The sequence below is a fragment of the Helianthus annuus genome, chromosome 2 (assembly GCF_002127325.2).
Source record: "Helianthus annuus cultivar XRQ/B chromosome 2, HanXRQr2.0-SUNRISE, whole genome shotgun sequence".
Lineage (NCBI taxonomy): Eukaryota > Viridiplantae > Streptophyta > Magnoliopsida > Asterales > Asteraceae > Helianthus > Helianthus annuus.
The window spans coordinates 6,806,935-6,832,570 of record NC_035434.2 but is presented as its reverse complement, the minus strand read 5'-3'; the positions used below and the strand labels follow the sequence as shown (position 1 = coordinate 6,832,570).

Genomic DNA, 25,636 nt, shown 5'->3' with positions numbered 1-25,636 from the left:
CCTAGTGGGATTTGTCTGCGGTAACATACCACCGCAACGCATGGGCATTTGTTGATTCAATATATATCTAGAAGCAAAAATAAGAATCAATCAAATTAAAAGAATCATAACAGAAACATAATGACATATTTCGAAATTTATGATAAAACTAAATTAGCGATTAAATAATATATTTCAGCCAACTTGACATCCTTAAGAGGGTTCATTTCATCAAGGTATGTATAATGAAGTTGTAAAATGCAGGAAAGTAAATTATGAACTTGAACATTCTAGACAAAAAAAAGCAAAAATTTATATTGTAATAATAAATGTTGTTACTAGAGTTGTTGAAATAAAACAACCACGTTTTGCTTCTTACAAATCATAAACCTAACTTGCAACAACAATATTTACCTCCATCTATTGTTTTATAGCTACATAACTAATATAATTCACAATGATTAAAAATATATTTTTATGGTTCATTATTTTACTTGTAACTTGTACAAAGTTTGTTTATTCTAAAAATCATAACATGTATGTGGGTATAAATACATAAATGATATACAAAACCCACGTACATGATACACATAATCCAACATGTACATATTTGTAAGTATACGGTTGGCACATACATGCATGATGCACGTTAGAAACTAGTAATTTGAAGAGTTTACCTGATTATCATGTGCAATGTTCAAACGGGTAAAATAAAACATCACCCTACTATTCAAATGTGCTTATAAATACATGTTGTTTCTACATTAAAACCATCCTCATCTTTAAGATTTATAGAATAATACAAACTTAAAGTTAAACCGCACAATGATTCAACACATGAAATCACATGTGATGGTAGTTCTCATGATGATTTGTTACACGGGTAAGCTCTAGTTATCATAATATTTTTCCATGTCACATGTTCTAAATAAACATCCTCATCAACATCATGACTTTTGGATTTTGAGGTGCCAAAAAGGATCTCAATGACATCAAACCAAACCCTTTGAGGGTCCACCATCAAAATAGTACAGCCTACAATGTTATCCAACGAGATCTAAAAAAGTTTTTTGTTATTCAGGGGTAAAAAGTGTTGAAAGCTACATCATAACTCAAGAATTAAGTTCTCTAAGATATCCTAAATTAACAAATTATTGTTGTTCCAATTAAATAATATTGATATTTTGTTCTGATAATCATATTGTAATAAAGAAAATAATGTATACTTAATCAACATATAGCTATTTGACAAATCATGTTGTTGCAAATGATATTATTTTATTGAAAGTGTAGAAAGATGTAACATTCAACAAGGATAAGTGCATTGTGATATAATTTTTATTGATAACATTTTTTGTTGCTTCTTTATAGACAACATTAGTAGTAGTATTTGTATTATTTTATGCAACATTCTGATATATTTTTTTTACTGAAAGTATTTTTTAATAAACAATCATCATATTGCCACTATACCATACCGAACAACATCTTCTATTATTTTTTGGCAACAATGTGATATATTTTTTTATTGAAAATGTTTCTTATTGTTTTTTTTAAAAACATACAGAATATTTTTATGGTAACCGCTTTCCATAATTATTCATATATACAACTTTGTCGCTGAAGATAGATGAATATTGGTTCTACTACCGTGACGATCTGAATTGATCGAAAACGTTTGATCAACATTGGTGATGGCAGAAGTGTTCGTTTTTATGGACTTCGGTCTTAGGTCAATTTAAAACATGTGTTGATTTCCATATCGAGTACTAGAATTGAAACGATCCAAATATCGAATGCCTGCGGGAACATACCACCGCAAAACACAGGCATTTGTTGATTTAATATATATCTAGAAGCAACAATAAGAATCAGTCAAATTAAAAGAATCATAACAAGGCCTTGTTCGTGTTCGTTCGTTTCATCAAGGTATGACCTATGTATAGTGAAGTTGTAAAATGCAGGATAGTAAATTGTGAACTTCAACATTCAAGAAAAAAAATAAATCAAAAATTTATATTGTAATAATAGATGTTGTTACTAGAGATGTTGAAATAAAACAACCACGTTTTGCTTCTTACAAATCAAAAACCTAACTTGAAACAACCATATTTACCTCCATCTGTTTTTATATAGTTACATAACTAATATAATTCACAATGATTAAAAATATATTTTATGGTTCATTATTTTACTTGTAACTTGTAAAAAGTTTGTTTATTCTAAAAAACATAACATGTATGTGGGTATGACGTATTGTCGTAGTCTCACACAAATTTAATCCAATTACAACTACTTAGCTAGCAGTAAGTGGGTATCTAACACAGGGAGTCTGTAGAATGTATGTTGATTATGCAGCTTTATAAACTAACTAAAATTAAACTAAATTGCAGAAATAAAAATTTACGAGTTTGATTGTTTGGTTTTAAGAACTAAAATTACTAAACTAATTGCAAATCAAAGGTTGGTTGTTAAAACAAATTAAGAGAAAGCGACCATCTTAGGTTTCCGGTTTCATTTGACAATTGTGCTAAAATCCAACTAGAAAGAGTCACATAGATATGACTCATGCACAAACGTTTGTTGTGATGAAAGGGAACTATGTACTCGGATTATGAAAATGCGAGGTTGTTACCCGATGACCAATTAACTAATATCCAATCCTAACGCCTCCCGTGATATCTTGATTATCAACGACACCAAGAACGTACGGTTTAGATTATGATCAAAACATTAATCAACAATTTACAAACAAACATTCAAGCATCATAATAAACTAACAAACATAGTAAGTTTATTATTCTTGAAATACGGATAAAAACATAAGAGTCATAGAAGAAACCTTCAACCTAAGATGACCACCGAAAGTTTAGCCACACATCGCTTGGTGAATTATCATAACACAAAGTTTAGAGTTCATACGAATCGAAAACATAAACGGAATGTTTAGAATTGTTCACAAACACTTGCACAAGGCAAAATTCGCCCTATAACTCCTGCCAAACGTTCCCAATCATGAGATAGATGAAAAGTGTGATAACCCGAACTTTCAAAGTCAGTGACGTCAACCTGTGCCGTTATACTTCCGTTAAACTTAAGCTTAACATATAATAACTCCGTTAAATAGCGTGCATCTTTTATTTTTGGGCCGCTAACATTTGTGAACCAACTTGGCTCAACTGGCAAATGGTGATAAACTCAGCCCAATTAAGGATTAAATGAAACCCAAGCAAGTTACCTGATCCATTGGTTATGTGATCAAATAACATTATCTTTATTTAGATTAATATATAACCCACGGTTAAGTCTAGGATTGAATTTGGTTGTTGCTTTCAATTAATTATTTAATGTTGATGTCAATATTATTGTACATGTCATAATTTGGTAGGCTTTTGTATTAGAAACCCCTCTTTTTCCTCAACATTTAGTTTGCAAGTGGGTCAGCCCACTTGGTTCCGGCTATGTATGGGATCTATCTCCAGCACTTGTTATCTCAAACAAGTTAAAGCCCAAAGAGATTTATGGGGGGGGGGGCGGTTAGTGTAGGTTATATACCCACTCATAGATCACGTAAATTTTTAGCAGATTACACAACAAACCCTACTTCCTCTTCCTTGAGTCACGACGACAGTAGACCCCCACCCCCTCATCTGCGAGACATCGTTCCTGTTTCGATTAGTGGTTAGTGATTCGTGTTCTTATTAATCATATTTATTTGATCTTGGTTATGTGAATATTTGATAGCATGTGTACGTATGCATGTTCTGTTATGATACTTGTGGTTGGCCGATTGGAATGATTGATAGGTGATAGGGCTATGTATGTGTGGTGGATGGGTTCGGGTATGTTATAAATAGTCGGTGTATGGTGTCTTGTAGGGTATCCTATAATTTTTAATAATTTTGTTATGATAATGATTATGGTTCAATAGTGATTCGATTAGTGAATAGGGATTGGTAAGGATCCAGTTAGCTGCGAAGTAGGGGTTAACACTCGTTTTAGACATACGTGAGTTTGATAATTTGATGACTTGTTATTGTTTGAAACTAAGAATTTATGACTAATTGCTCATTGGAAATTGTTATGTGCATCGGATTTATAATCTGGAAATTCTGATCTGTAAGTGGGGCGGCCACAAGGGTTGGTAATGTGTGCCAAAACCTTGTTATATAATTGGACCTCTTAATTGATTGGACCACTCATGTAAAGGGCTGACAAACTTTTGCTGTTACTTCACATGCAAATAGTGAATTGATAATATACATTAATAATTGATAAATTTAATGATATGCATGACATACATTGATGAATCACACACTGTTAACATGTATGATTTTTTAAACTTGGTCTTATGAACTAATAGATATTGGAAGATTTAAAACACCAAATATGTGATGTAATTTCCATGTGACACAAGTGTCTAGTACATGTAATGATTTCGAAGTAGGCTATGGTTAAGTGTGTTACATGATCAATTATTATTTGTCGCATGATATTACGTGTGTGTACATATATCATGAATGCAACTTGTGACGAAATACGTGGTTAGATGTGAATACTAAACTGATTGTTACTGGTAAACCATGATAGGACGTACTTAATCAACTGATAAACAAGTAACATAAACTACCGAGCACTCTAAGGTGAGTTCATCTCTCTTGAGCATGCGTCCCGGTGGTTGGGACAGTCAGTGGGTATCCCAGGGAGGAATAAGTCTTTTGGGTAAAAACGGGAATGTTGGATAATATACTCATCCTATCACCATTAAAGTCCCTCCGTGTTGTTTGGTTACCTGAAGGGTAACATGGTATTAGTTAGTAGCGCTACTTAGGTTTGGCAACCTCACCCCGTACCTGGGAGGACGGGTGTTGAACTAATGACCTAGTCATGACCAATGCTTTGATAGGAGCATTGGAGAAAGGGCAAAATAATCAGAAGCCGTCTTGTATTCGGGGTATTATCAACATTGTTTTCAATATTACTTTCGGAATTAACTTCAATAGATTAATTAAACACTTGGTAACTAACATTTTCATAAAACTATGAACTCACCAGCGTAGTCTGACACACTTGTTGCATGCTCGCAGGTCGTTAGGTATCTTGGATTTGGGGAACTTGCTGTCTGGAGTAGCTGGAGTGGTCATGGGTCGACTGATGGGATTTTATGTGATGGTTTTCTTGATACTATATATATTGGATTTGACACTGTTTAACTTTGATTTATCATTTGCTTCCACTGAACTTATTGATTTTCGTTTAAACTTGTTGAGGATGTTTTTATTAATAATGGGGATTTTATTTATAACTTGTATGGGTTCAATGTAATTGGTGGCTCGTTATTGGTATGTCACACGCCTAACAGGGACACTCCCTATGTGGTAATTTGGGGTTGTGACAAAAAGGCACTTGAAAACGGACATATAATGGGCAGTTATACTTTTTGCGTCAGAGGCTACCGTAACTTACAGTAGCCACCGTAAGTTACGGTAGCAAAAAAGTCTTTACGGTGCATCACTACTGGAGTACGGTGGAAAAAACAAACTTTCAAGGGCTACCGTAACTCCCTATGTGGTAATTTGGGGTTGTGACAGTTTGGTATCAGAGCCATTGGTTATAGTGAACTTGGTTTTAAAACGTTTTTAGAAAACCAGACTATAACCGAACAGATCCGAAATCGACCATGACACTCAGCTCCAGACTGCATGGTTCGTTTCTCATTTACTATTGCATAGTATATCTAGTGTACATTTATGTATGACATTACACGTAAATGCACACCTGACACTGCAGTATGAGTCCTCATGTTATCAACCCCTGTTATGTGAACTGTTAGTGTGACACTACCCTTCGACTATTGTGACTCTTGATCATGTAAAACCTTTCGCTTGCTATTTGAATGTGGGGAACCTTTTAGCGCAAGTTAAGAGGCACTGAGATAAGCATGCAAATCACCTTATTATTATGGGTGCACACATAATAATAACGCGAGGTGCATGCAAGTCCCAGTGAAGCTTAACGAGCGTGAGAAGGGTTCTGCCCTATTGTGTGTAAACTTGGTAGATTGTAGATTTCAACGTGATACTTGACCTGTACCTCATTTCGACTCGTAACCTTTTCCCTCTTCTCCAATAGCACCATGAGTGGACGAGGACATGGACGTGGTCACATCGCGATGACCCAAGCTGAGCTGACCAACTTGATCAACACTCGTGTAGCTAAAGCCCTTGTGGCTTACCAGGCTGGTACAATATGTGCCAATTACTTTATATCCTTGTGTCGTATACTTGAATCTTACCAGTGCGTTGTACGTTCTTACGTTTTAGGTCAACCTGCGAATCAAAACAATCCACCTGCTCCACCTGTTTGTACGTACAAGATGTTCATGGATTGTAAGCCACAGACCTTCAGTGGGACTGAAGGGGCTGTAGGACTCCTGCGATGGTTTGAGAAGGCAGAATCGGTATTTGCAATGTGTAACTGTCCAGCTGGGGACAGAGTGAAGTATGCTACGGGCACACTCGAGGATGGTGCCCTTACATGGTGGAATGCCCAGGTTCAGATGTTGGGTATTGAGATGGCGAATGCCACTACTTGGGATGATTTCAAGGAGTTGTTGCGAGAGAAGTATTGTCCTCGTGATGAGATTCAGAAACTGGAGAACGAGTTCTACAATCTGAAAATGGAGGGATCTGAGATTGAAGCATACACTAGGAGGTCTAATGATTTAGCAACTTTGTGCCCTAACATGTCTCGACCCCCACCTCGGCGAATTGAGTTGTATCTCAAGGGCTTAGCACCAGCTGTTAAGGGGTACGTTACTGCTGCAAACCTAGATAATCTGCCCCATATTGTCCGTTTGGCACATAAGATTACTGACCAAGAGGTCGAACATGGCAACTTGCCGCCACGCGTTTCTGCTACTACCTCGACTGCTACAGCTACCACACCTGCTAGTGATCACAAGTGAAAATGGAACGATACTGAAAAAGCAACCGGTGCCAGCCAATCTCAGAAAAGGGCAGACAACAGCATCCACCGTAGTTTCAGCCAGTCGTCTTCTGTAAACCAGAATCAGAGCAACAATTCAAATCAGGGTTCTTACGCGGGAAAACTACCAAAGTGTGATAAGTGTATGTTCCACCATCGCGGACCGTGTACCCGGGTATGTCATAGGTGCAACAAGGTGGGTTATATGGCTAAAGATTGTAGGGTCTGGCTTCCAAAGCAGCCGCAGCAGCAGCCACAATAACAGGAGAGGCAACAGCCACAACAGAATCGGGGAAATCAGAAGGGGTGCTTTCAGTGTGGTGAAGAGGGTCATTTTAAGCGGGATTGCCCTCAGCTTAACCAGAATGCTTGCAACAACAACAACGCAGGGAATAACAACAATGGGGACCATGGTGGGAACGGGGCAAGTGGAAGGGTATTTACTATTGGCGTTGGGGAAGCTCGCAATGAAGGGTAATGCTGAGAGCGGTACGTCTTCTTTGAATGATCTTTTTGCTTCTATTTTATTCGACTTTGGTGCCGATTTGAGTTATGTGTCTCTGGGGTTCAATCAATAGCCAGGACTGACTCCCAACCTTATTGTAAATAAGCATGTAGTAGAATTAACTGATAGTAAATCGATAGAAGCTTCTCATGTTCTTTTTGGTTGTAAACTTGATCTCATGGGTCAAGTGTTCGACATTGACCTACTTCCCAATACTCTTGTAAGTTTTGACGTGGTCGTTGACATGGACTTGGTTATCTATGTATCAGGAAGAAATTCTCTGCAAAAAGAAAATCGTGCGTATCCCTCTCCCCAGTGGGGAATCCTTATCAGTTCAAGATCATCGTAGTGGTGCCATTGTTGGCATCGTCTCAGTCGTGAAAGCCCAGAAGTGTCTACGGAAGGGCTACTCTGCTATACTAGCTCTTGTCACCGATTCGTCACTTTAAGAAAGGAAGATCGAGTATCTTCCAGCTATTCGTGAATTGACGTGTCTTCTGAAGAGTTACCTGGTTTACTTCCACATCATTAGGTGGAATTTCAGATTGACCTTATGAAAATCCTGATTTCCTTCTAGGATACAACAATCCCTTGGGTTCGTTGGATACTATCACAGATTCATCATGGGATTTTTGAAGATTGCGTAACTACAACCTCCTTAGCACAGCTGGGAGCTGTGAATTCTTGGGAAACAAAGTCGCGGAACGTCTTTTCAGCTTTTGAAACCCAACTCTGCAACGCACTGAGCATTACTCCTATCTGAGGGTACTGATGGTCTGGCGGTATACCATGATGGTTCGAATTAGAGTCCCGGTTACGCACCGATACAACATGAGAAGGCGACGGCTTAGGTGGTGGACTTACAGGAAGGACTGCACGAGTCACGACCTGCGGTGGAAGCCGTAGTCTTTGGATTTAAATTGGAGGCATTACTTGGACGGTACCGAATGCACCACTCAGACCGATCACAAGGGCCTCTCGTGTATCCTTGTTTCAAGAGAGCTAAACATGTGATGGCAACGCTGGATGGAACTTTTGAATGAATATGACCGTGAAACCGGGATGTGCACGAGCTTTGCAGCCTGCTATCGACTCTAACATACCTGATCAGACACGCCTTGCCCAAACTGAAGAACTGAAGGAAGAAAGTTCTCAAGATTAACCCCTGTGGGGCATGGGGAAGCAACCTGTGACAGGTCGGACGATATTTGCTACTTCGTGGAACGAATATGGACCTCACCATACAGCAGCATTAGGGAACTGGTGCAGGCGAAGCACACGGGTCTCGATATCCTAATCATCTGAGTTTTGATAGGACGTATTGAAACTCGAAGACCATGTACGAACGACCGGGCCTGAAGGCCCACATAGCCACGTATGAGCACGAAGTTTGACATGGGGGAAAGTTAAGGTGGGATATTAGCAATCAGAAACACATATATGGAAATGTGAACAGACTGCCATGGATTTTGTCACTAGTCTACTTGCAACTCGAAATGGAAACATTATCACCTGGGTGATCGTTGATGGACTCACGTTACTAGCACACCTTCTTGCAATCGATGAACTGACGAGTCTTCACAGCTTGTGAATATTCCTCTGAGAGAGGCAGCGTTAGGGCACGAGGTGCCAACTCCTGTCATCTCTGATTTTGATCTATCCTTGATTCATGTCAGGCAATACACAACATCCTTGGCTCACGTCTAGACATGAGCATTGCTTGTCACCGTAGGATAAATGGTAAGAATAAACGAACTCTCCTGGCACTCGAGGACATGCTGCGAGCATGTGTGTAACTGGCTTTGGTGCAAATTTGAAGAACTCATATTTATGGTTGAGTGCTACTATGGCAGTTATCACTCTGGTAACCAAACAGCTCTGTTGAGGCATTACCTAGACAATAATGTCAACCTTCTTGTTAGATTGAGATGGTGGACGACTTAATTACTGGTCTAGGACCAGTACTCGAAACCCTTGGGAAGTGTGGCGAGCTTAACTAACGTCTGATGAAACCCTAATTGTGACGTTCCAAGAGCTGAAGATTGACGACAAGATGCCATTGTTAAGGTGCCTATTGAAATCATGCCCCAGGAGGTTAAGGTTTGCGAGTACTGTCAAATTCCAATTATGAGAGTTCGTTGGAACTCGATACTAAGTATCCGCAATCGTACGAATCTACTGGATCAATTCTGATGCAACTGGTGAATTTCGAGGACGAAATTCCCTTTCAAGTTGGGGATGATGTGGCACCTAAGAATAATCCGCAACCATTTCACTCCTTTGAGCTTGCTTGTTAAATTTCGGGACGAAATTTCTTTCAAGTTGGGGATGATGTGATAACCCGAACTTTCAAAGTCAGTGACGTCAACCTGTGCCGTTATACTTCCGTTAAACTTAAGCTTAACATATAATAACTCCGTTAAATAGCGTGCATCTTTTATTTTTGGGCCGCTAACATTTGTGAACCAACTTGGCTCAACTGGCAAATGGTGATAAACTCAGCCCAATTAAGGATTAAATGAAACCCAAGCAAGTTACCTAATCCATTGGTTATGTGATCAAATAACATTATCTTTATTTAGATTAATATATAACCCACGGTTAAGTCTAGGATTGAATTTGGTTGTTGCTTTCAATTAATTATTTAATGTTGATGTCAATATTATTGTACATGTCATAATTTGGTAGGCTTTTGTATTAGAAACCCCTCTTTTTCCTCAACATTTAGTTTGCAAGTGGGTCGGCCCACTTGGTTCCGGCTATGTATGGGATCTATCTCCTGCACTTGTTATCTCAAACAAGTTAAAGCCCAAAGAGATTTATGGGGGGGGGGGCGGTTAGTGTAGGTTATATACTCACTCATAGATCACGTAAATTTTTAGCAGATTACACAACAAACCCTACTTCCTCTTCCTTGAGTCACGACGACAGTAGACCCCCACCCCCTCATCTGCGAGACATCGTTCCTGTTTCGATTAGTGGTTAGTGATTCGTGTTCTTATTAATCATATTTATTTGATCCTGGTTATGTGAATATTTGATAGCATGTGTACGTATGCATGTTCTGTTATGATACTTGTGGTTGGCCGATTGGAATGATTGATAGGTGATAGGGCTATGTATGTGTGGTGGATGGGTTCGGGTATGTTATAAATAGTCGGTGTATGGTGTCTTGTAGGGTATCCTATAATTGTTAATAATTTTGTTATGATAATGATTATGGTTCAATAGTGATTCGATTAGTGAATAGGGATTGGTAAGGATCCAGTTAGCTGCGAAGTAGGGGTTAACACTCGTTTTAGACATACGTGAGTTTGATAATTTGATGACTTGTTATTGTTTGAAACTAAGAATTTATGACTAATTGCTCATTGGAAATTGTTATGTGCATCGGATTTATAATCTGGAAATTCTGATCTGTAAGTGGGGCGGCCACAAGGGTTGGTAATGTGTGCCAAAACCTTGTTATATAATTGGACCTCTTAATTGATTGGACCACTCATGTAAAGGGCTGACAAACTTTTGCTGTTACTTCACATGCAAATAGTGAATTGATAATATACATTAATAATTGATAAATTTAATGATATGCATGACATACATTGATGAATCACACACTGTTAACATGTATGATTTTTTAAACGTGGTCTTATGAACTAATAGATATTGGAAGATTTAAAACACCAAATATGTGATGTAATTTCCATGTGACACAAGTGTCCAGTACATGTAATGATTTCGAAGTAGGCTATGGTTAAGTGTGTTACATGATCAATTATTATTTGTCGCATGATATTACGTGTGTGTACATATATCATGAATGCAACTTGTGACGAAATACGTGGTTAGATGTGAATACTAAACTGATTGTTACTGGTAAACCATGATAGGACGTACTTAATCAACTGATAAACAAGTAACATAAACTACCGAGCACTCTAAGGTGAGTTCATCTCTCTTGAGCATGCGTCCCGGTGGTTGGGACAGTCAGTGGGTATCCCAGGGAGGAATAAGTCTTTTGGGTAAAACGGGAATGTTGGATAATATACTCATCCTATCACCATTAAAGTCCCTCCGTGTTGTTTGGTTACCTGAAGGGTAACATGGTATTAGTTAGTAGCGCTACTTAGGTTTGGCAACCTCACCCCGTACCTGGGAGGACGGGTGTTGAACTAATGACCTAGTCATGACCAATGCTTTGATAGGAGCATTGGAGAAAGGGCAAAATAATCAGAAGCCGTCTTGTATTCGGGGTATTATCAACATTGTTTTCAACATTACTTTCGGAATTAACTTCAATGGATTAATTAAACACTTGGTAACTAACGTTTTCATAAAACTATGAACTCACCAGCGTAGTCTGACACACTTGTTGCATGCTCGCAGGTCGTTAGGTATCTTGGATTTGGGGAACTTGCTGTCTGGAGTAGCTGGAGTGGTCATGGGTCGACTGATGGGATTTTATGTGATGGTTTTCTTGATACTATATATATTGGATTTGACACTGTTTAACTTTGATTTATCATTTGCTTCCGCTGAACTTATTGATTTTCGTTTAAACTTGTTGAGGATGTTTTTATTAATAATGGGGATTTTATTTATAACTTGTATGGGTTCAATGTAATTGGTGGCTCGTTATTGGTATGTAACACGCCTAACAGGGACACTCCCTATGTGGTATATTGGGGTTGTGACAAAAAGGCACTTGAAAAAGGACATATAATGGGCAGTTATACTTTTTGCGTCAGAGGCTACCGTAACTTACAGTAGCCACCGTAAGTTACGGTAGCAAAAAAGTCTTTACGGTGCATCACTACGAGTACGGTGGAAAAAACAAACTTTCAGGGGCTACCGTAACTTACGATAGCCACCGTAAGTTACGGTAGGCTCCAGGCTCCACTTCTTTGTTCTTCGTTCAATTCTTTAGGAAACCCGCTTTAATCCTTTCTCCTACAAAGCTGTATTTCCACGCCTTTTAAGTCCTGAGCACACCTGAAACATGAGCAACTGTAGTTATCTAATTCAAGACAATTACATGATTAAATGGGGAATTAACTTGTCTTTTAATACACTTAAGGGTTGTCCCGTAGACCACCCGTCACATCCCCACACTTAAACCCCCAAGCAACCCATCAAAAACCATTTCCAAGTAAACAAGCAATCAAACTTAAACCAAACAAAAACAAGTCGTCCTTTTACTAACCTTTTCCTAACACCCACACAACACACCCCTCACTATGTCTCTCCTCTCGGTGACAATAAACAACTAGAACATATAAGCTACACACACACAAGGCAAATCGGTGATTGCACAACAATATGCTTGTACCTAAATGGATCCTTCGCCTAAAAATTGCTAAAACATGAATGCGAAACAAAGGGACTTGCAGGTTGTAACGTGGCTAGGCATATAGGTAGAAAATGGAAATATATATGAATAGTAGCGCATGATTCAACCCAGTCTTTTTATTACACATTAAGAAAACAAAACAAAACAAAACATAACATAAACCTCTATATACAAAACAATAACATGTGTTTAGTATATACAAAACACATACTAAAACAAACTACTAACACTTACAAGACCGGGTCAAATACGGGTAAATTTTAGGGAACTAGGTATGGGTTAACAATTGATCGGCTCAAGGCTCAAAATGGGCACCTAAATGTCCAAACCCCCGCCCCTCTCGCTACCAAGCTCATATATATAACTTATGAGGTCCAACCCCGCAAATCCCACACTCGCACAGACCGTGACAAGGCTACCTAAATGCCCTTATTCTTTCCACATTCATGTTTAACTAAGGCCTCAAACCGTATTTAAGCACAAGTTCTAATGCACCCCCACCCATTGCCTCTCTCATCAAAGATAGAAAATATTTATTCAAAGAAATGGCTTCAACTCTCACCAAGAAAAGGATAAATGGGGGTTGCTGGTGTGTCACTCGGGGTTAGTACAAAGTGCTCAAATTTCGAACATGTTTCGCTTGATTTAAAAATTTTCAAAATCATCAAAATTTTCCCCCATCCCCACACTTGGGATACATTGACCCCGATATATGGCTTTGGAAGGAAATGATCGCTAAAAACCAACTCCACATCAACATTTGCTTATCCACTTAAACCCCAAATTTCTTTTTTATTCTTTTCTCGTTTTTATATTTTTTTTTCATTTTTAATAAAAGCACAATAACACCACCAAACTACCACAACCCAAAAAAAAAACCTCATAACCAAATACACCACCCATCCTCCCAACCATAAACATAAACAAAAGAGTATCTACAAAAATATACAAGAAAGAATACCACCTGACTAGTAGTATCGCGGCTGAGGAGGCCTGAAGAAAGATGCCATCATCTCTGAGAATTCTCCAAAAGCAAATGAGCCGCTTCCACTACCGCTTCCTCCCTGCTGCGTGGCGTCATGCTGCTGATCCTGTCAGGGGTCCACCCACTGTGAGTGATGTAGCGGCGGTGTTGGGTATGAAATGCTACCATCGCAAGGTGGCAATGTCGAATAATCCACCGGTGGTGGATCCACAACTACCGACCGCTCCACTTGCCAATCATCATGCGTGCGCCGATTCTGATCATCAAGATACCTATTATTCATTTCCTACTCAAAAGCATAGGCATGAGTGCGATTCCATGATTCTTGTCGATCAAAACTATGCTTCAAAGCTCGCTCCATGCTTGATCCCATCCAAGTTTGATGATAAAAAAATGTCCACTCGGACCCGGACCATGTATCGAATACAAATGATGGCGGACGCTGATTTTCAATAAACTTTTGCATTGTTCCTTGATATGCCCAATTTGGCTCATAGGAGCGCTCTGCATAATCAAAGAATCCCCCTCCATGCACATGAATCCTTCTCGGACCCCCTTGGTCCACATCCATGTGTTCCATATTTGGCTTATCAGCATAATCATCATCCCCACTTCGGGGCTCATCATCACTCTCGGGCTCATCATCCTCACCCGGCTGCAATGCTCTCGCATCCACCTTCAACGCACACCACCGTTGACCTTCAGATTTCAACTTATAATATCTCTCAGATTCATCATAAGTCCACCCACTTCCCATCCTTCGAATATCAAAATGCCTATGTCTTTTCATAGCACCCTTATCCTTCGGCGTAATAGCTTTGTACATCTTGAGCAATCTTGTGATTATTCGGCAATAGGGAATAATACTCCTTCCAACTTTGTTCTGACATATCCACACGTTAATAATCACCAAGTACCGGAATGGAAAACGGGGTGACCCATGAAGCCAAGCATAAAGAACGGGCACCTCAGGGAATCTAACTTCCTGCTTATCCCCCCTCCTCGTGATCACATTGTAAATACAAATCATGAGCAACAACTTGGCTTCAATCTTCAGAGTTTTCCTATAAAGTGTGCCATGGTAAGTACCCGATAGAAATAAAGCTTCCAACATATCATTCCATCGTGGATGGGCTTTCGGCTTATGAAACAAATCGTCGAGAGATGGGAACATATAGTCTCTTGCAGGCAAACTGTCAATCTTTGCCAACTTCCTCAAAGTGTCAAACGACATCTCAACTTCTATACCATTCACTGTGCCGATTAGTTTCATTTGTTGTGGCTTGTTATACTTGGGACATGTGGGAGTGGCCATCCACTCTTGGATTTCATTTTTAAACAAATTCTTGTTATCGCGATCATAACAATTCAACGCCGCCTCCCAACCCAATGCTCGAAATCGAGCAAACACATTAAGGGGACCAAACTCCACTTCCTTCACTTCTTTCTCACAAATAAATGCCGCCGCTTTATCTTTCAACCGGTTCATGCGATCATTAAACAAAGTTGGTTGCCACTCTATCGGTTGGTCATCCAATGGACCCGCCTCCCATATCGGCTTATCCGTCGGATCCAGATATTGCTTGTAACTATGGTTGTAGATGCCAATAAACACAAGGTTTCATATTATATTTTTTCAAAATTTGGCATGATGCCTCTACAATGTAAAGATTTCCCAAAATTCAGAAATTTAGCATCAACTTAACTTTTACAACCATAGCCATCTTCCAAACTAACAATTTCATATCATCAACTATGAACAAGCAAGTGTGTGTTATAACAAGTAGAAACATTAACCCTCAATTTCACAATGCATCATCAAAAAGAGAGTGAAAACATCACATACCTTGAGTTTGTAGATGCAAAGATACAAAGGAACCTCAAAAATAAGTAACCTCCTAAAACCCCAAAATTTTCGGCTTTAAAACATGCAAATCAGACCAGAAAATGTTGTTTTCTTCTAAATTCCAACCCAAAATCAGAAAGCTCTTGAAATTTCCCTCAAAAAAGACCCCGAAATCAGAGGATTTGGTTAAGATTTGAGAGAGATATGAAGAATTGAAGGTGTGGAAGGTTATGGAGGAACTAGGGTTATGTGAAAAAGATGGTTAGTGAAAAGGTAATGTGTGGATAGGGATAAATGCAGGAAATCGAATGGGTGGGGATGAATCACGTGATTTGCTATTATTTTATTTTTTATATTAATCCGTGACCTACTGCACCTCTTAGTCTGCCAGGGGCTACCATAAGTTACGGTAGCTCCTGAAAGAAAAATCCTACCGTACTCTAGTAGCTTTCTAGCGTAAGGAGTTTTGTAAACCCAGGCTACCGTAAGCTACAGTACCTGTCGTAACTTACGGTAGGACCTGGGAGTCTACAATTCTCCAAAAAACTTGTGTTGCTAAATATATTTGTTTCTTTTAAGTTTTATAATTTTTGTGGTTTTTGTATTTTTCGAAAAACATGGAAATTACCCTACCCCCTACGAAAAACCCGTGTTGTCCTGAACACTTGTTTCGAACATAAGTTTAAGGGGATACGATAATTATTCAAAACAAAACAAACTAAACTAAACTGCATATGTACACTACCAAACCTGGGCCTCTCATTCTTGTTCCTCATTCACTGGGCGTAGGATGTAACCCACCTTGTCAAGCTCTAGATTGTTGATGTCATTGCTTTCCAAATACGGCTTAAGTCGATGCCTGTTTACCGTTTGTTGCTTGTTGGTTTGAACATCTTGGATATCAACATCACCGAATCAACCCACTCGCCTAATGTCATAAGGACCCATCCATTTACTTTTTAGCTTGCCCACGAATAACTTTAATCTTGAGTTATACAACCACACTTTCTGGCCCACTTCAAAGGTTCGCTTCTTAATCTTCGCATTATGAACCTTTGTGAGCTTATCCTTGTACGCCGATGCACACTCGTAAGCTTCATCTCGAATCTCTTCTATCTCGCTCAACTATAACTTCTGAATCTCACCTGCTTCATCGTAATCCGCGTTCACCGTTTTAATTGCCCAATGTGCCCGATGAGCTAACTCCATTGGCAAATGACATCCTTTACCATACACCATCCGGTAAGGAGTTGTACTAATTAGAGTTTTGTAGGCCGTCCTATATGCCCACAACGCATCATCTAATTTACTTGACCAATCTTTTCTATCCGTTCGCACGGTCTTCATGAGAATTTCTTTGATTTGACGGTTGGACACTTCGACTTGTCCACTTGTTTGCGGAAGATACGGCGTAGCGATTCAGTGGTTCACATTGTACCGCTTCAACAACTTTCCGAAGTTAAAATTTTTAAAATGCGACCCACCATCACTAATAATAACCCTTGGAATGCCGAAACGAGCAAAGATGTTTAATTGAACGAACTTTGCAGGATCGGTTCGTGACCCAAACGAGTCAATCAGAAGAGCTCTTACAAATCATTAACGTAATTTGCAACAAGCATATTTACCTCCAAACATTATTATATAGCTACATAACTAATATAATTCACAATGATTAAAAACATATTTTTATTGTACATTATTTTTCTTGTAACTTATAAAAAGTTTGTTTGTTCTAAAAAAGCATAACATATATGTGGGTATAAATACATAAATGATGTGCAATGTTTAAACGGGTAAATTAAACTATCATGCATGATGCACGTTATATGCATGATCTAACGGGTAAATTAAAACATCATGCAAGATGCATGTTTAAACTGGTAAATTAAACCATCACCATTCTATTGATGTGCCTATAAATACGTTTATTTTGTCCATTAAAACTCTACTTATCTTAAATATTCATAGAATAATACAAACATAAAGTTATACCGCACAATGATGCAGCATGTGAAATCATATACGATGGTAGTTCTCCTGTTACTACTGATTTGTTACACCGGTAAGCTCTAGTTATCATAATATTTTTGCATGTCACATGTTTTAAATAAACATCCTAATCAACATCTTGGCTTTTGGATTTTAAGGTGGGAAAAGGGATCTCAATGACGTCAAAACCCTTGAGGGTCTACTACAACAAAAATGTGATTTTCAATGTGATGGAAATGGACTTGTTAGTAAAAAATTTTGTTGTACATCGGTGAAAAATGAAATTTGTTGCTTCATAAAAGTAAAAATGTGTTTAGAAATATGTCCTAAAACCAAAAACAATTGTTGTCCAAAGTAAATATATTGATATTTTGATGCTATAATCATACTGTAATAAAGAAAATAATGTATACTTAATAAAGAAAATAATGTATACTTAATCAACATATAGCTTTTTGAAAAATCATGTTGCAAATGATATTATTTTATAGAAAGTGTAGAAATATATAACATTCAACAAGGATAAATGCATTGTGATATAATTTTTATTAAAAACATTTTTTGTTGTTTTTTTATAAAGATTCATCATATTGCTACCATTCCGAAACATACCGAACAACATCAGTAGCAGTATTTGTATTATTTTTATGCAACATTGTGATATATTTTTTTTTATTCAATTATATCACAATGCATTTATCCTTGTTGAATAAATTATAGATTTTTATGTTATTCATATATATGTATATATATATATATATATATATAATTGAATAAAAAAATATATCACAATGTTGCATAAAAATAATACAAATACTGCTAATGATGTTGTTCGGTATGTTACGGAATGGTAGCAATATGATGAATCTTTATAAAAAACAACAAAAAATGTTTTTAATAAAAATTATATCACAATGCATTTATCCTTGTTGAATGTTATATCTTTCTACACTTTCTATATAATAATATCATTTGCAACAACATGATTTTTCAAATAGCTATATGTTGATTAAGTATACATTATTTTCTTTATTACAGTATGATTTTAGCATCAAAATATCAATATTATTTACTTTGAACAACAATTGTTTTTGGTTTTAGGACATATTTCTAAACACATTTTTACTTTTATGAAGCAACAAATTTCATTTTTCACCGATGTACAACAAAAGTTTTTACTAACAAGTCCATTTCCATCACATTGAAAATCACATTTTTATTGTAGTAGACCCTCAAGGGTTTTGACGTCATTGAGATCCCGTTTCCCACCTTAAAATCCAAAAGCCAAGATGTTGATTAGGATGTTTATTTAAAACATGTGACATGAAAAAGTATTATGATAACTAGAGCTTACCGGTGTAACAAATCAGTAGTAACAGGAGAACTACCATCGTATGTGATTTCACATGCTGCATCATTGTGCGGTATAACTTTATGTTTGTATTATTCTATGAATATTTAAGATAAGTAGAGTTTTAATGGACAAAATAAACGTATTTATAGGCACATCAATAGAATGGTAGAATGGTGATGGTTTAATTTACCAGTTTAAACATGCATCTTGCATGATGTTTTGATTTACCCGTTAGATCATGCATATAACGTGCATCATGCATGATAGTTTAATTTACCCTTAAACATTGCACATCATTTATGTATTTATACCCACATATATGTTATGCTTTTTTAGAATAAACAAACTTTTTATAAGTTACAAGAAAAATAATGTACAATAAAAATATATTTTTAATCATTGTGAATTATATTAGTTATGTAGATATATAATAATGGTTGGAGGTAAATATGCTTGTTGCAAATTACGTTAATGATTTGTAAGAATCAAAACGTGGTTGTTTTATTTTAACATCTCCGGTCACAACATAGTTTATTACATTATAGATTTTTTCTTTGATTTCTGTCTAGAATGTTTAAGTTCATAATTTACTTTCCTGCATTTTACAACTTCATTATACGTACCATGATGAAATAAACCCTCTTAATGATGTCAAGTTAGCTTAAATTTAAGATTCTTAATGGCTAATTTAGTTTTCTTATAAACTTCAAAATATGTCATTATGTTTGTATTCGATCGATTGAATCGGTACCGTAGCTTTGATACTTTTTTATTTATAAAATGTAAAATAAATAACTTTATTTTTTTAATTATTAATATTCGTATATTTTTTTAAATAAATTTTAGCTTGGCAATCAACCAAGTGGAACAAATGACGTGGATGTAATCCAAGTAGCCTGAGACGAGTACTAAACACTCACTACTCAAAGAAAAACTAGATTTATTCATTTAAAAGCTTGGGATATTGTGATGACTCATGATAAATGGGTACCCAATCTATTAGTTGATCTTGATGGCCCAGCGGGGTTCTCAAAAAAGATATTAAAACGCTGAGTTGGAAAATTACACAACCTCAACGGATGCTTATCAAACAACATTCTCGATATCAATTTAAATGACGACACAACACCAAGAATGCTGCAACAAAGGAAAAGTTTTGAGTAGTCAAGCAAGGGAAAGAAGGTTGGGTGAATTCCATGCAGGAATTCAAGTTGGCAAAAATGTTGGATATAGTGGAGAATAGAGAACAACACAAGTTATTGGCGGATATAAAGTTAACAAGAGAAGTACAACATATGAAATACTTCGTTGAGATCGAGAAGAGTAAATATTTGAATGTTTTGAGCCAACCGCATGAAAACACCGAAGAACCGTATGGGTTGTTCTATGAATTTGGGCCAAGTGAATTGGCCAAGTACCTTTTAGGTTGTTTTTATTTAATTTCAATATTATTAATTCTTTTCAACGTTTGATTTTTATTCAAATTCGCTAGTTTATGTTTTTATTTTTAATATACTTTAATGCAATTTTCATTATTTGTCTAAAATATTTTATTTTAACTTATGAAAAAGTGAGTGATGAAATGTAATAAGTGACGACCATTACAAATGTGATAGGGTGAATGAAATCTAATGGAGTGGGGTGTGAACTGGTGATTAAGAATGGTGTGTGATGAAATATAATGACTAATGATAACCCCATGTACGTTTAGACCGTATGCTAAAGCCGTTTAGCTCCACGATATTTAGCATGGAGGCTAGGTGTGTTTGTCGATTCGATTAACGATTTATTCTATTTGTTCCTTTGGGTTTATTCAGATTTAAACATTTTCCCTAACCAATATCTAAGTAGATCGAATTTTTTAAAAATTAATTCTTGAGCCTCTTACGAGTGACTTGGCTTCTAAAAACAATTAATTTCAATTGAAAAGATACAACCAACGATTTTATGTAACGCCTCGTATTTCTGTAATTATATTTTTAGGAAATCACATGTTCGCTTTTTATTTATTTATCTATTTGTTTGAAACACAGTTGAAATCCGATCGAAAAACGGTAAAAAAAAATGGAAAACTACGCATTTTACGCACTTTTAACGCATCTGACAAGTGAATGCAAACGGTATTGAACACCGACATTATTGCGCGTATTTTTTTTTAAACTTTAAAATATTATCACACGACACTCTACATCGATCGGGTTGTGAAAACGGGTTCATAGGAATTACGGGCCACTTAAACGCTAGAACGGGCTTGTGGGCCTGGAGCACAAGCCCATATTTCAATTTAGTGTAAAACCCCCTTTTAAAAGAAATGACCTAACCCTAATCCTTCTCTTATGTTCAGTCGTACCATTCATGTTTCCCTTAGAACTTGTGTCTGCAACTCAAAACACCCATACACAAAAGCTTCGGATGAAACAGAACATCAAACATCATCTTCTTACCCTCCTCCCCTCTTTGACTGACCGACCGACCAAACCCCCCCTTTTCTCCCCGTTAAACAACAACAGCAGCAGCACCACCAGTGGTGGCGGTGCTCAGCGGTGGCAGAGGACCGAGAGAGAGATAGAGAGAGAGGGTGAATGCGAGAGAGAGGGAGAGTGAATGCGAGAGAGAGAGAGAGAGACGCAGGAGAAGACGACGGCAACGCCGTCATCGACGCCGGCAACGCCGTCATCGACGTCGGCGGCAGAAGTCGTCCAACCCCGAGTCGGTTCGATTTCGGTGGTTGTTTCGAGTCTTGTTTCGGGTCAGCTTAGTTCCGACAGTCCAGATTTCGGGATTTTGCACAGGTTCAGATTGTTTGGATTCTGGTTCGATTTGGTTTCGGACAACTCAGTTCAACTCGGTATGAATCGCTCGAGTCAGTCTCAGTTTGGGTTCCATTCTTGGTTCAGGTACGTGGTTCGTGTTCGGGTCAGGTTGGTTTGGGTTTGCTTGTTTCGGTTTTGGTTCTGTCGGTTTCGGTGTACTTTCGAACAGATCGGGTCACAAGATTTGGGTTTTGGTTTGGGGTTCGGTCAAAACTGATCAGTTTGGTTCAACAGGTTCAGTTTCGGGCGGTACGGTTTTGGTTCAGTTTCAGTTCGGTCAACATCGGTCAAACCAGTCAGATTCATGTTTTTCAAAGCTCGGGTTATACTCCGGTTCAGTCCCGTTCAGTTTGTTTCGGTTCAGTCAACAAGTCACAACAGTCAACTCGGTCAACGAAAGTCAACCGGTCAACTGCTGGTCAACGATCCATCCGAGACTTGGTAAAAATCTAAACGACGCAAATTCTTTGTTTATAGAGCTGCTAGTTAATCATGAAATGCTAATTACTATATAACTTGTATAAATACATGTTGTTCCATTATGTAACTTGTATAATTGTTTTAGACATACTTACTGAAAATATTGAATATAGTTGTTAGAAATATATTTATATAACTTGTAGGTAGGTTTGTTAGTGCATTATCTGTCTATCGCCTCCGTCAATCTAGTCCGTAGCAGAAAACCGAAGAAAACGAGAGTTACAGTGTTATTTTAGTGATAGTTAGTAAAAAAGGCAAGGTGGCATAATTGTAATTAATGAGATTCCTCATTAAATCCCTTGGCCTATAAATAGATCTCTAGGGTTTCTAGTTTAGAACTTTTGCCACATTAGAGCTTGGAGAGCTTAGGTGCTTAGAGAGAGAAACTAGAGAGAGAAAGTGGCAAAACGTGATTCACGGAGCTTGTAATCGTTACATCATCAATGGAATCACGACATTAGTACGTTATTGAGTGTTCGATCACATACGTTCACGGATTCCGCACGTCGAATGTACGTTACGCAATCGAACGGTATCGAAACCGGTCCTAACAAGGTTTATATATATATATATATATATATATATTGTTTTGCAATTGTTTAGTTTTGAAAATAAATATCGACCACTTGTGCTGTCGGGATCGCCCAAAAATAGAGGAAACTCTGCCCGATTTTTATTAGAATATATAAATATATATATTTTATAGTCGAACCATTTATAAAAGCACGTATCGGACTCAAATAACTTCTAAAACAATAATTATAAATGTATATATATATATATATATATATATATTTTTGACAATCATTCTATAATATTTTGTGAGATTTAATTTAGCATTATTGCTTAAACCATAGAAAATATATATGTACATATATATACTTATCCATCGACTAGTTGTACTTTAAAATTTCACCTCAAATCTTCCGTCGAAATTCTACTTACTCATGCACCACCGTTTGCCCATATAGGGCGACCTCGATGTTCCATTCTCCTAATCACATCAACTCGTCATACTTGGATAATCGGAAGACTTAGCAATTATGTGAGTATACTCGTACTTTTCCCCTTTTTACTTTTACCACTTTTGGGGTGTAACATGTTTACCTATTGAAACTTACACATGAACTTTTGTCTAAACACATGAACATTCCTATAACATGCTTGTATATGTGATGACTTGATACTTTAAATTTGGGTGATTCTTATGTGTGGAACTTATCATTAACTTCGTACGAGCCAAACCTTGACATATGTAGCGCTATAGGATTAACGACCCGCCTCTACTGAAACTTTGGTTATGTCATGAGCAAGTTGCGTTTTCTTGGTTTGATATGTTATACACATGCCATATTTAATGTTTATCTTGAATCGCATGCTTGCTATGAGGAATTGTTCACACTTTTATCTTATGCTATGTATGTACCAAACTTGTATACTCGCCTTTGCTTTTGCATTGAATTGTATTTTTTAAACATGTTACAGGTTGAAGAGAACGATGCTAAGAAATGAAGTAGCGTTGATGCCTAGATACACATATAGACGTTAGGGTTTATTATGTTGTATCAATTTTGTTATGTCGTTATGTTTCTTTTTATCAAACTTGTTATATTTGAACATCTTGTAATGTTGACAATCGTCTTATGAATTGGAAATTTGAATTTATTTAAATATTGTCACAAATAGCGTTATGATGTCTCGAGCAATCTTCACACTTCGTCTCATCCCGATGTTTCCGCCATTGGTTGGGGTGTGACAGATTGGTATCAGAGCCATAACTATAGGGAATTAGGAAAAGTAGGAATGCTTTAACCTAGTCTATAGTTTTAGAGCTTTATACTTATGTTTTACTTGAAACTACTTGCATGCTACCTTATTTGCTCTTAGTTATTCTCTTTTGATTTTTTTAAGCATATATGTCGCTTATGTGTTAACACTTGATATGCTACACTTGCCTTATTATGTGCTAATACATGTTTTATTTTCCCACTCATTATGTGCTATTCTCGATATGCTTCATTGTGCGTTTATACTTGTTTGTTTATTCCTTTAACATACTCTTTCCCTCATGCATTTTACTCGATATTTCTAAATCCGAAAACACTCATAATACACAAACGAGACGGCTTCACCAAAATAAGCGTGAAATCCACAATTTGGTGAACAACTCTCAACCCATCTAATTTTTTTTTTTTTTTACATGAAATTCGCGATCAAGATAGGAGTGAAATCCTCACCTTGATGGAGAAGTTCAAATTCTAGTGGACCCTCGTCAAAGTGTTGAAATTAAATTTTGACCCGACGAGTACCAACCACACTTAGGATACGAAATCGTCAAGTTAGGGGTGAAACCCGCACCTTGTCGACTAGTTCCACTCCTTGAATTTTTTTAATCCCGCCAAGTCTCGAAATTTCGATTGATTTGGGACATGTAGTAACCGGAAGGGTAAATACGGTTAACCGACTTGTCGGCGAGAGTATTTTACTTATTAGGCCAAAGCATGCTCCTCAAATTCAAAAGACTTTTCGACCACTTTGGTTAGTCAAAGTTCCGTTTTGGAACCATCCAAATTTTGATCAAACATGTGTTTCTATTATTTAGTTTATATGACGCACTCTTTCAAATTCGAATTTACCTTCGATATTCTCTTTTCACGCACAACATATTGGAACTTTTCTATACGTTTATACATATGCACGATTTCATATAATTTAAATTCATATTCCTTGTAACGACAAGTGGAGACACATCATCGAGATAGGAGTGAATTCCTTACCTTGATGATTGACTCCACTCCCCTTTTTCCTTAAAACGACCTCACCAACGAGTTAGGGGTGATTCCCTTACCTAGGTGAGCGTTAACAAAACGTTATTTTAAAACGCCTTATTATGCAGATCGATCATATCTTATACCTAAATTGCTCACCATTAATCAAATCCCTACTTATGCGATTTTTAAAATTTATTATTTTATCAAACGTATTCTTATTTCCATTATATATTTCACATAAATCATATACACGAAAATTCTTAATCATGCCTTAAAACGTTTTATCACCCGAATTTCAAAACCTTGCGAAATGCTACCTATCAACTTAATCGGTCCAATGGATCCCTTGCCCATGATCTTCATATTTAACCTAATCACTAAAACACGCTCACATTATATCATTATACTGAAGAATTTTGTTCTCAAACGTAAATCAAACCAACTTTCTCATATATTGATAAGTTTTATATATATTATATGACCGTTTTACCACAAACTCTTTTCAAAACCAACAAATCATTTTCATTGCTAAACTTCTTTTAAGAATCAACGTTTTCACAAAAACCTTCAAATT

At 37.0% G+C, this 25,636-nt stretch overlaps 1 protein-coding gene and 1 long non-coding RNA gene across 2 annotated transcripts; one reads left to right on the top strand and one right to left on the bottom strand.

The window, feature by feature from the left end:
- Nucleotides 1-15,354: 15,354 nt before the first annotated feature.
- LOC110908998 lies at nt 15,355-19,330 on the bottom strand. The gene is made up of 3 exons (XR_002575064.2): nt 18,999-19,330; nt 15,653-16,150; nt 15,355-15,559 (listed from the first exon to the last, which is right to left on the bottom strand). It is a non-coding gene; the product is annotated as an uncharacterized LOC110908998 (long non-coding RNA).
- Nucleotides 19,331-21,308: 1,978 nt separating this feature from the next.
- Nucleotides 21,309-23,338, top strand: LOC118483260. The gene is made up of 3 exons (XM_035978877.1): nt 21,309-21,895; nt 22,046-22,252; nt 23,263-23,338. The coding sequence occupies exons 1-3, from the start codon at nt 21,603-21,605 to the stop codon at nt 23,327-23,329; spliced, it is 567 nt and encodes a 188-aa protein (XP_035834770.1). The 5' UTR covers nt 21,309-21,602; the 3' UTR covers nt 23,330-23,338.
- The last annotated feature ends 2,298 nt before the right edge of the window (nt 23,339-25,636 follow it).

Bases quoted from the DNA above. Each gene is read 5' to 3' on its own strand.
- LOC118483260 (XM_035978877.1), top strand. From the start codon at position 21,603: ATGCGAGAGAGAGAGAGAGAGACGCAGGAGAAGACGACGGCAACGCCG. The intron at 21,896-22,045 runs GTACGTGGTTCG...TTGGTTCAACAG, and splicing joins GGGTTCCATTCTTGGTTCAG to GTTCAGTTTCGGGCGGTACG. The intron at 22,253-23,262 runs GTAAAAATCTAA...TTGCCCATATAG, and splicing joins AACGATCCATCCGAGACTTG to GGCGACCTCGATGTTCCATT.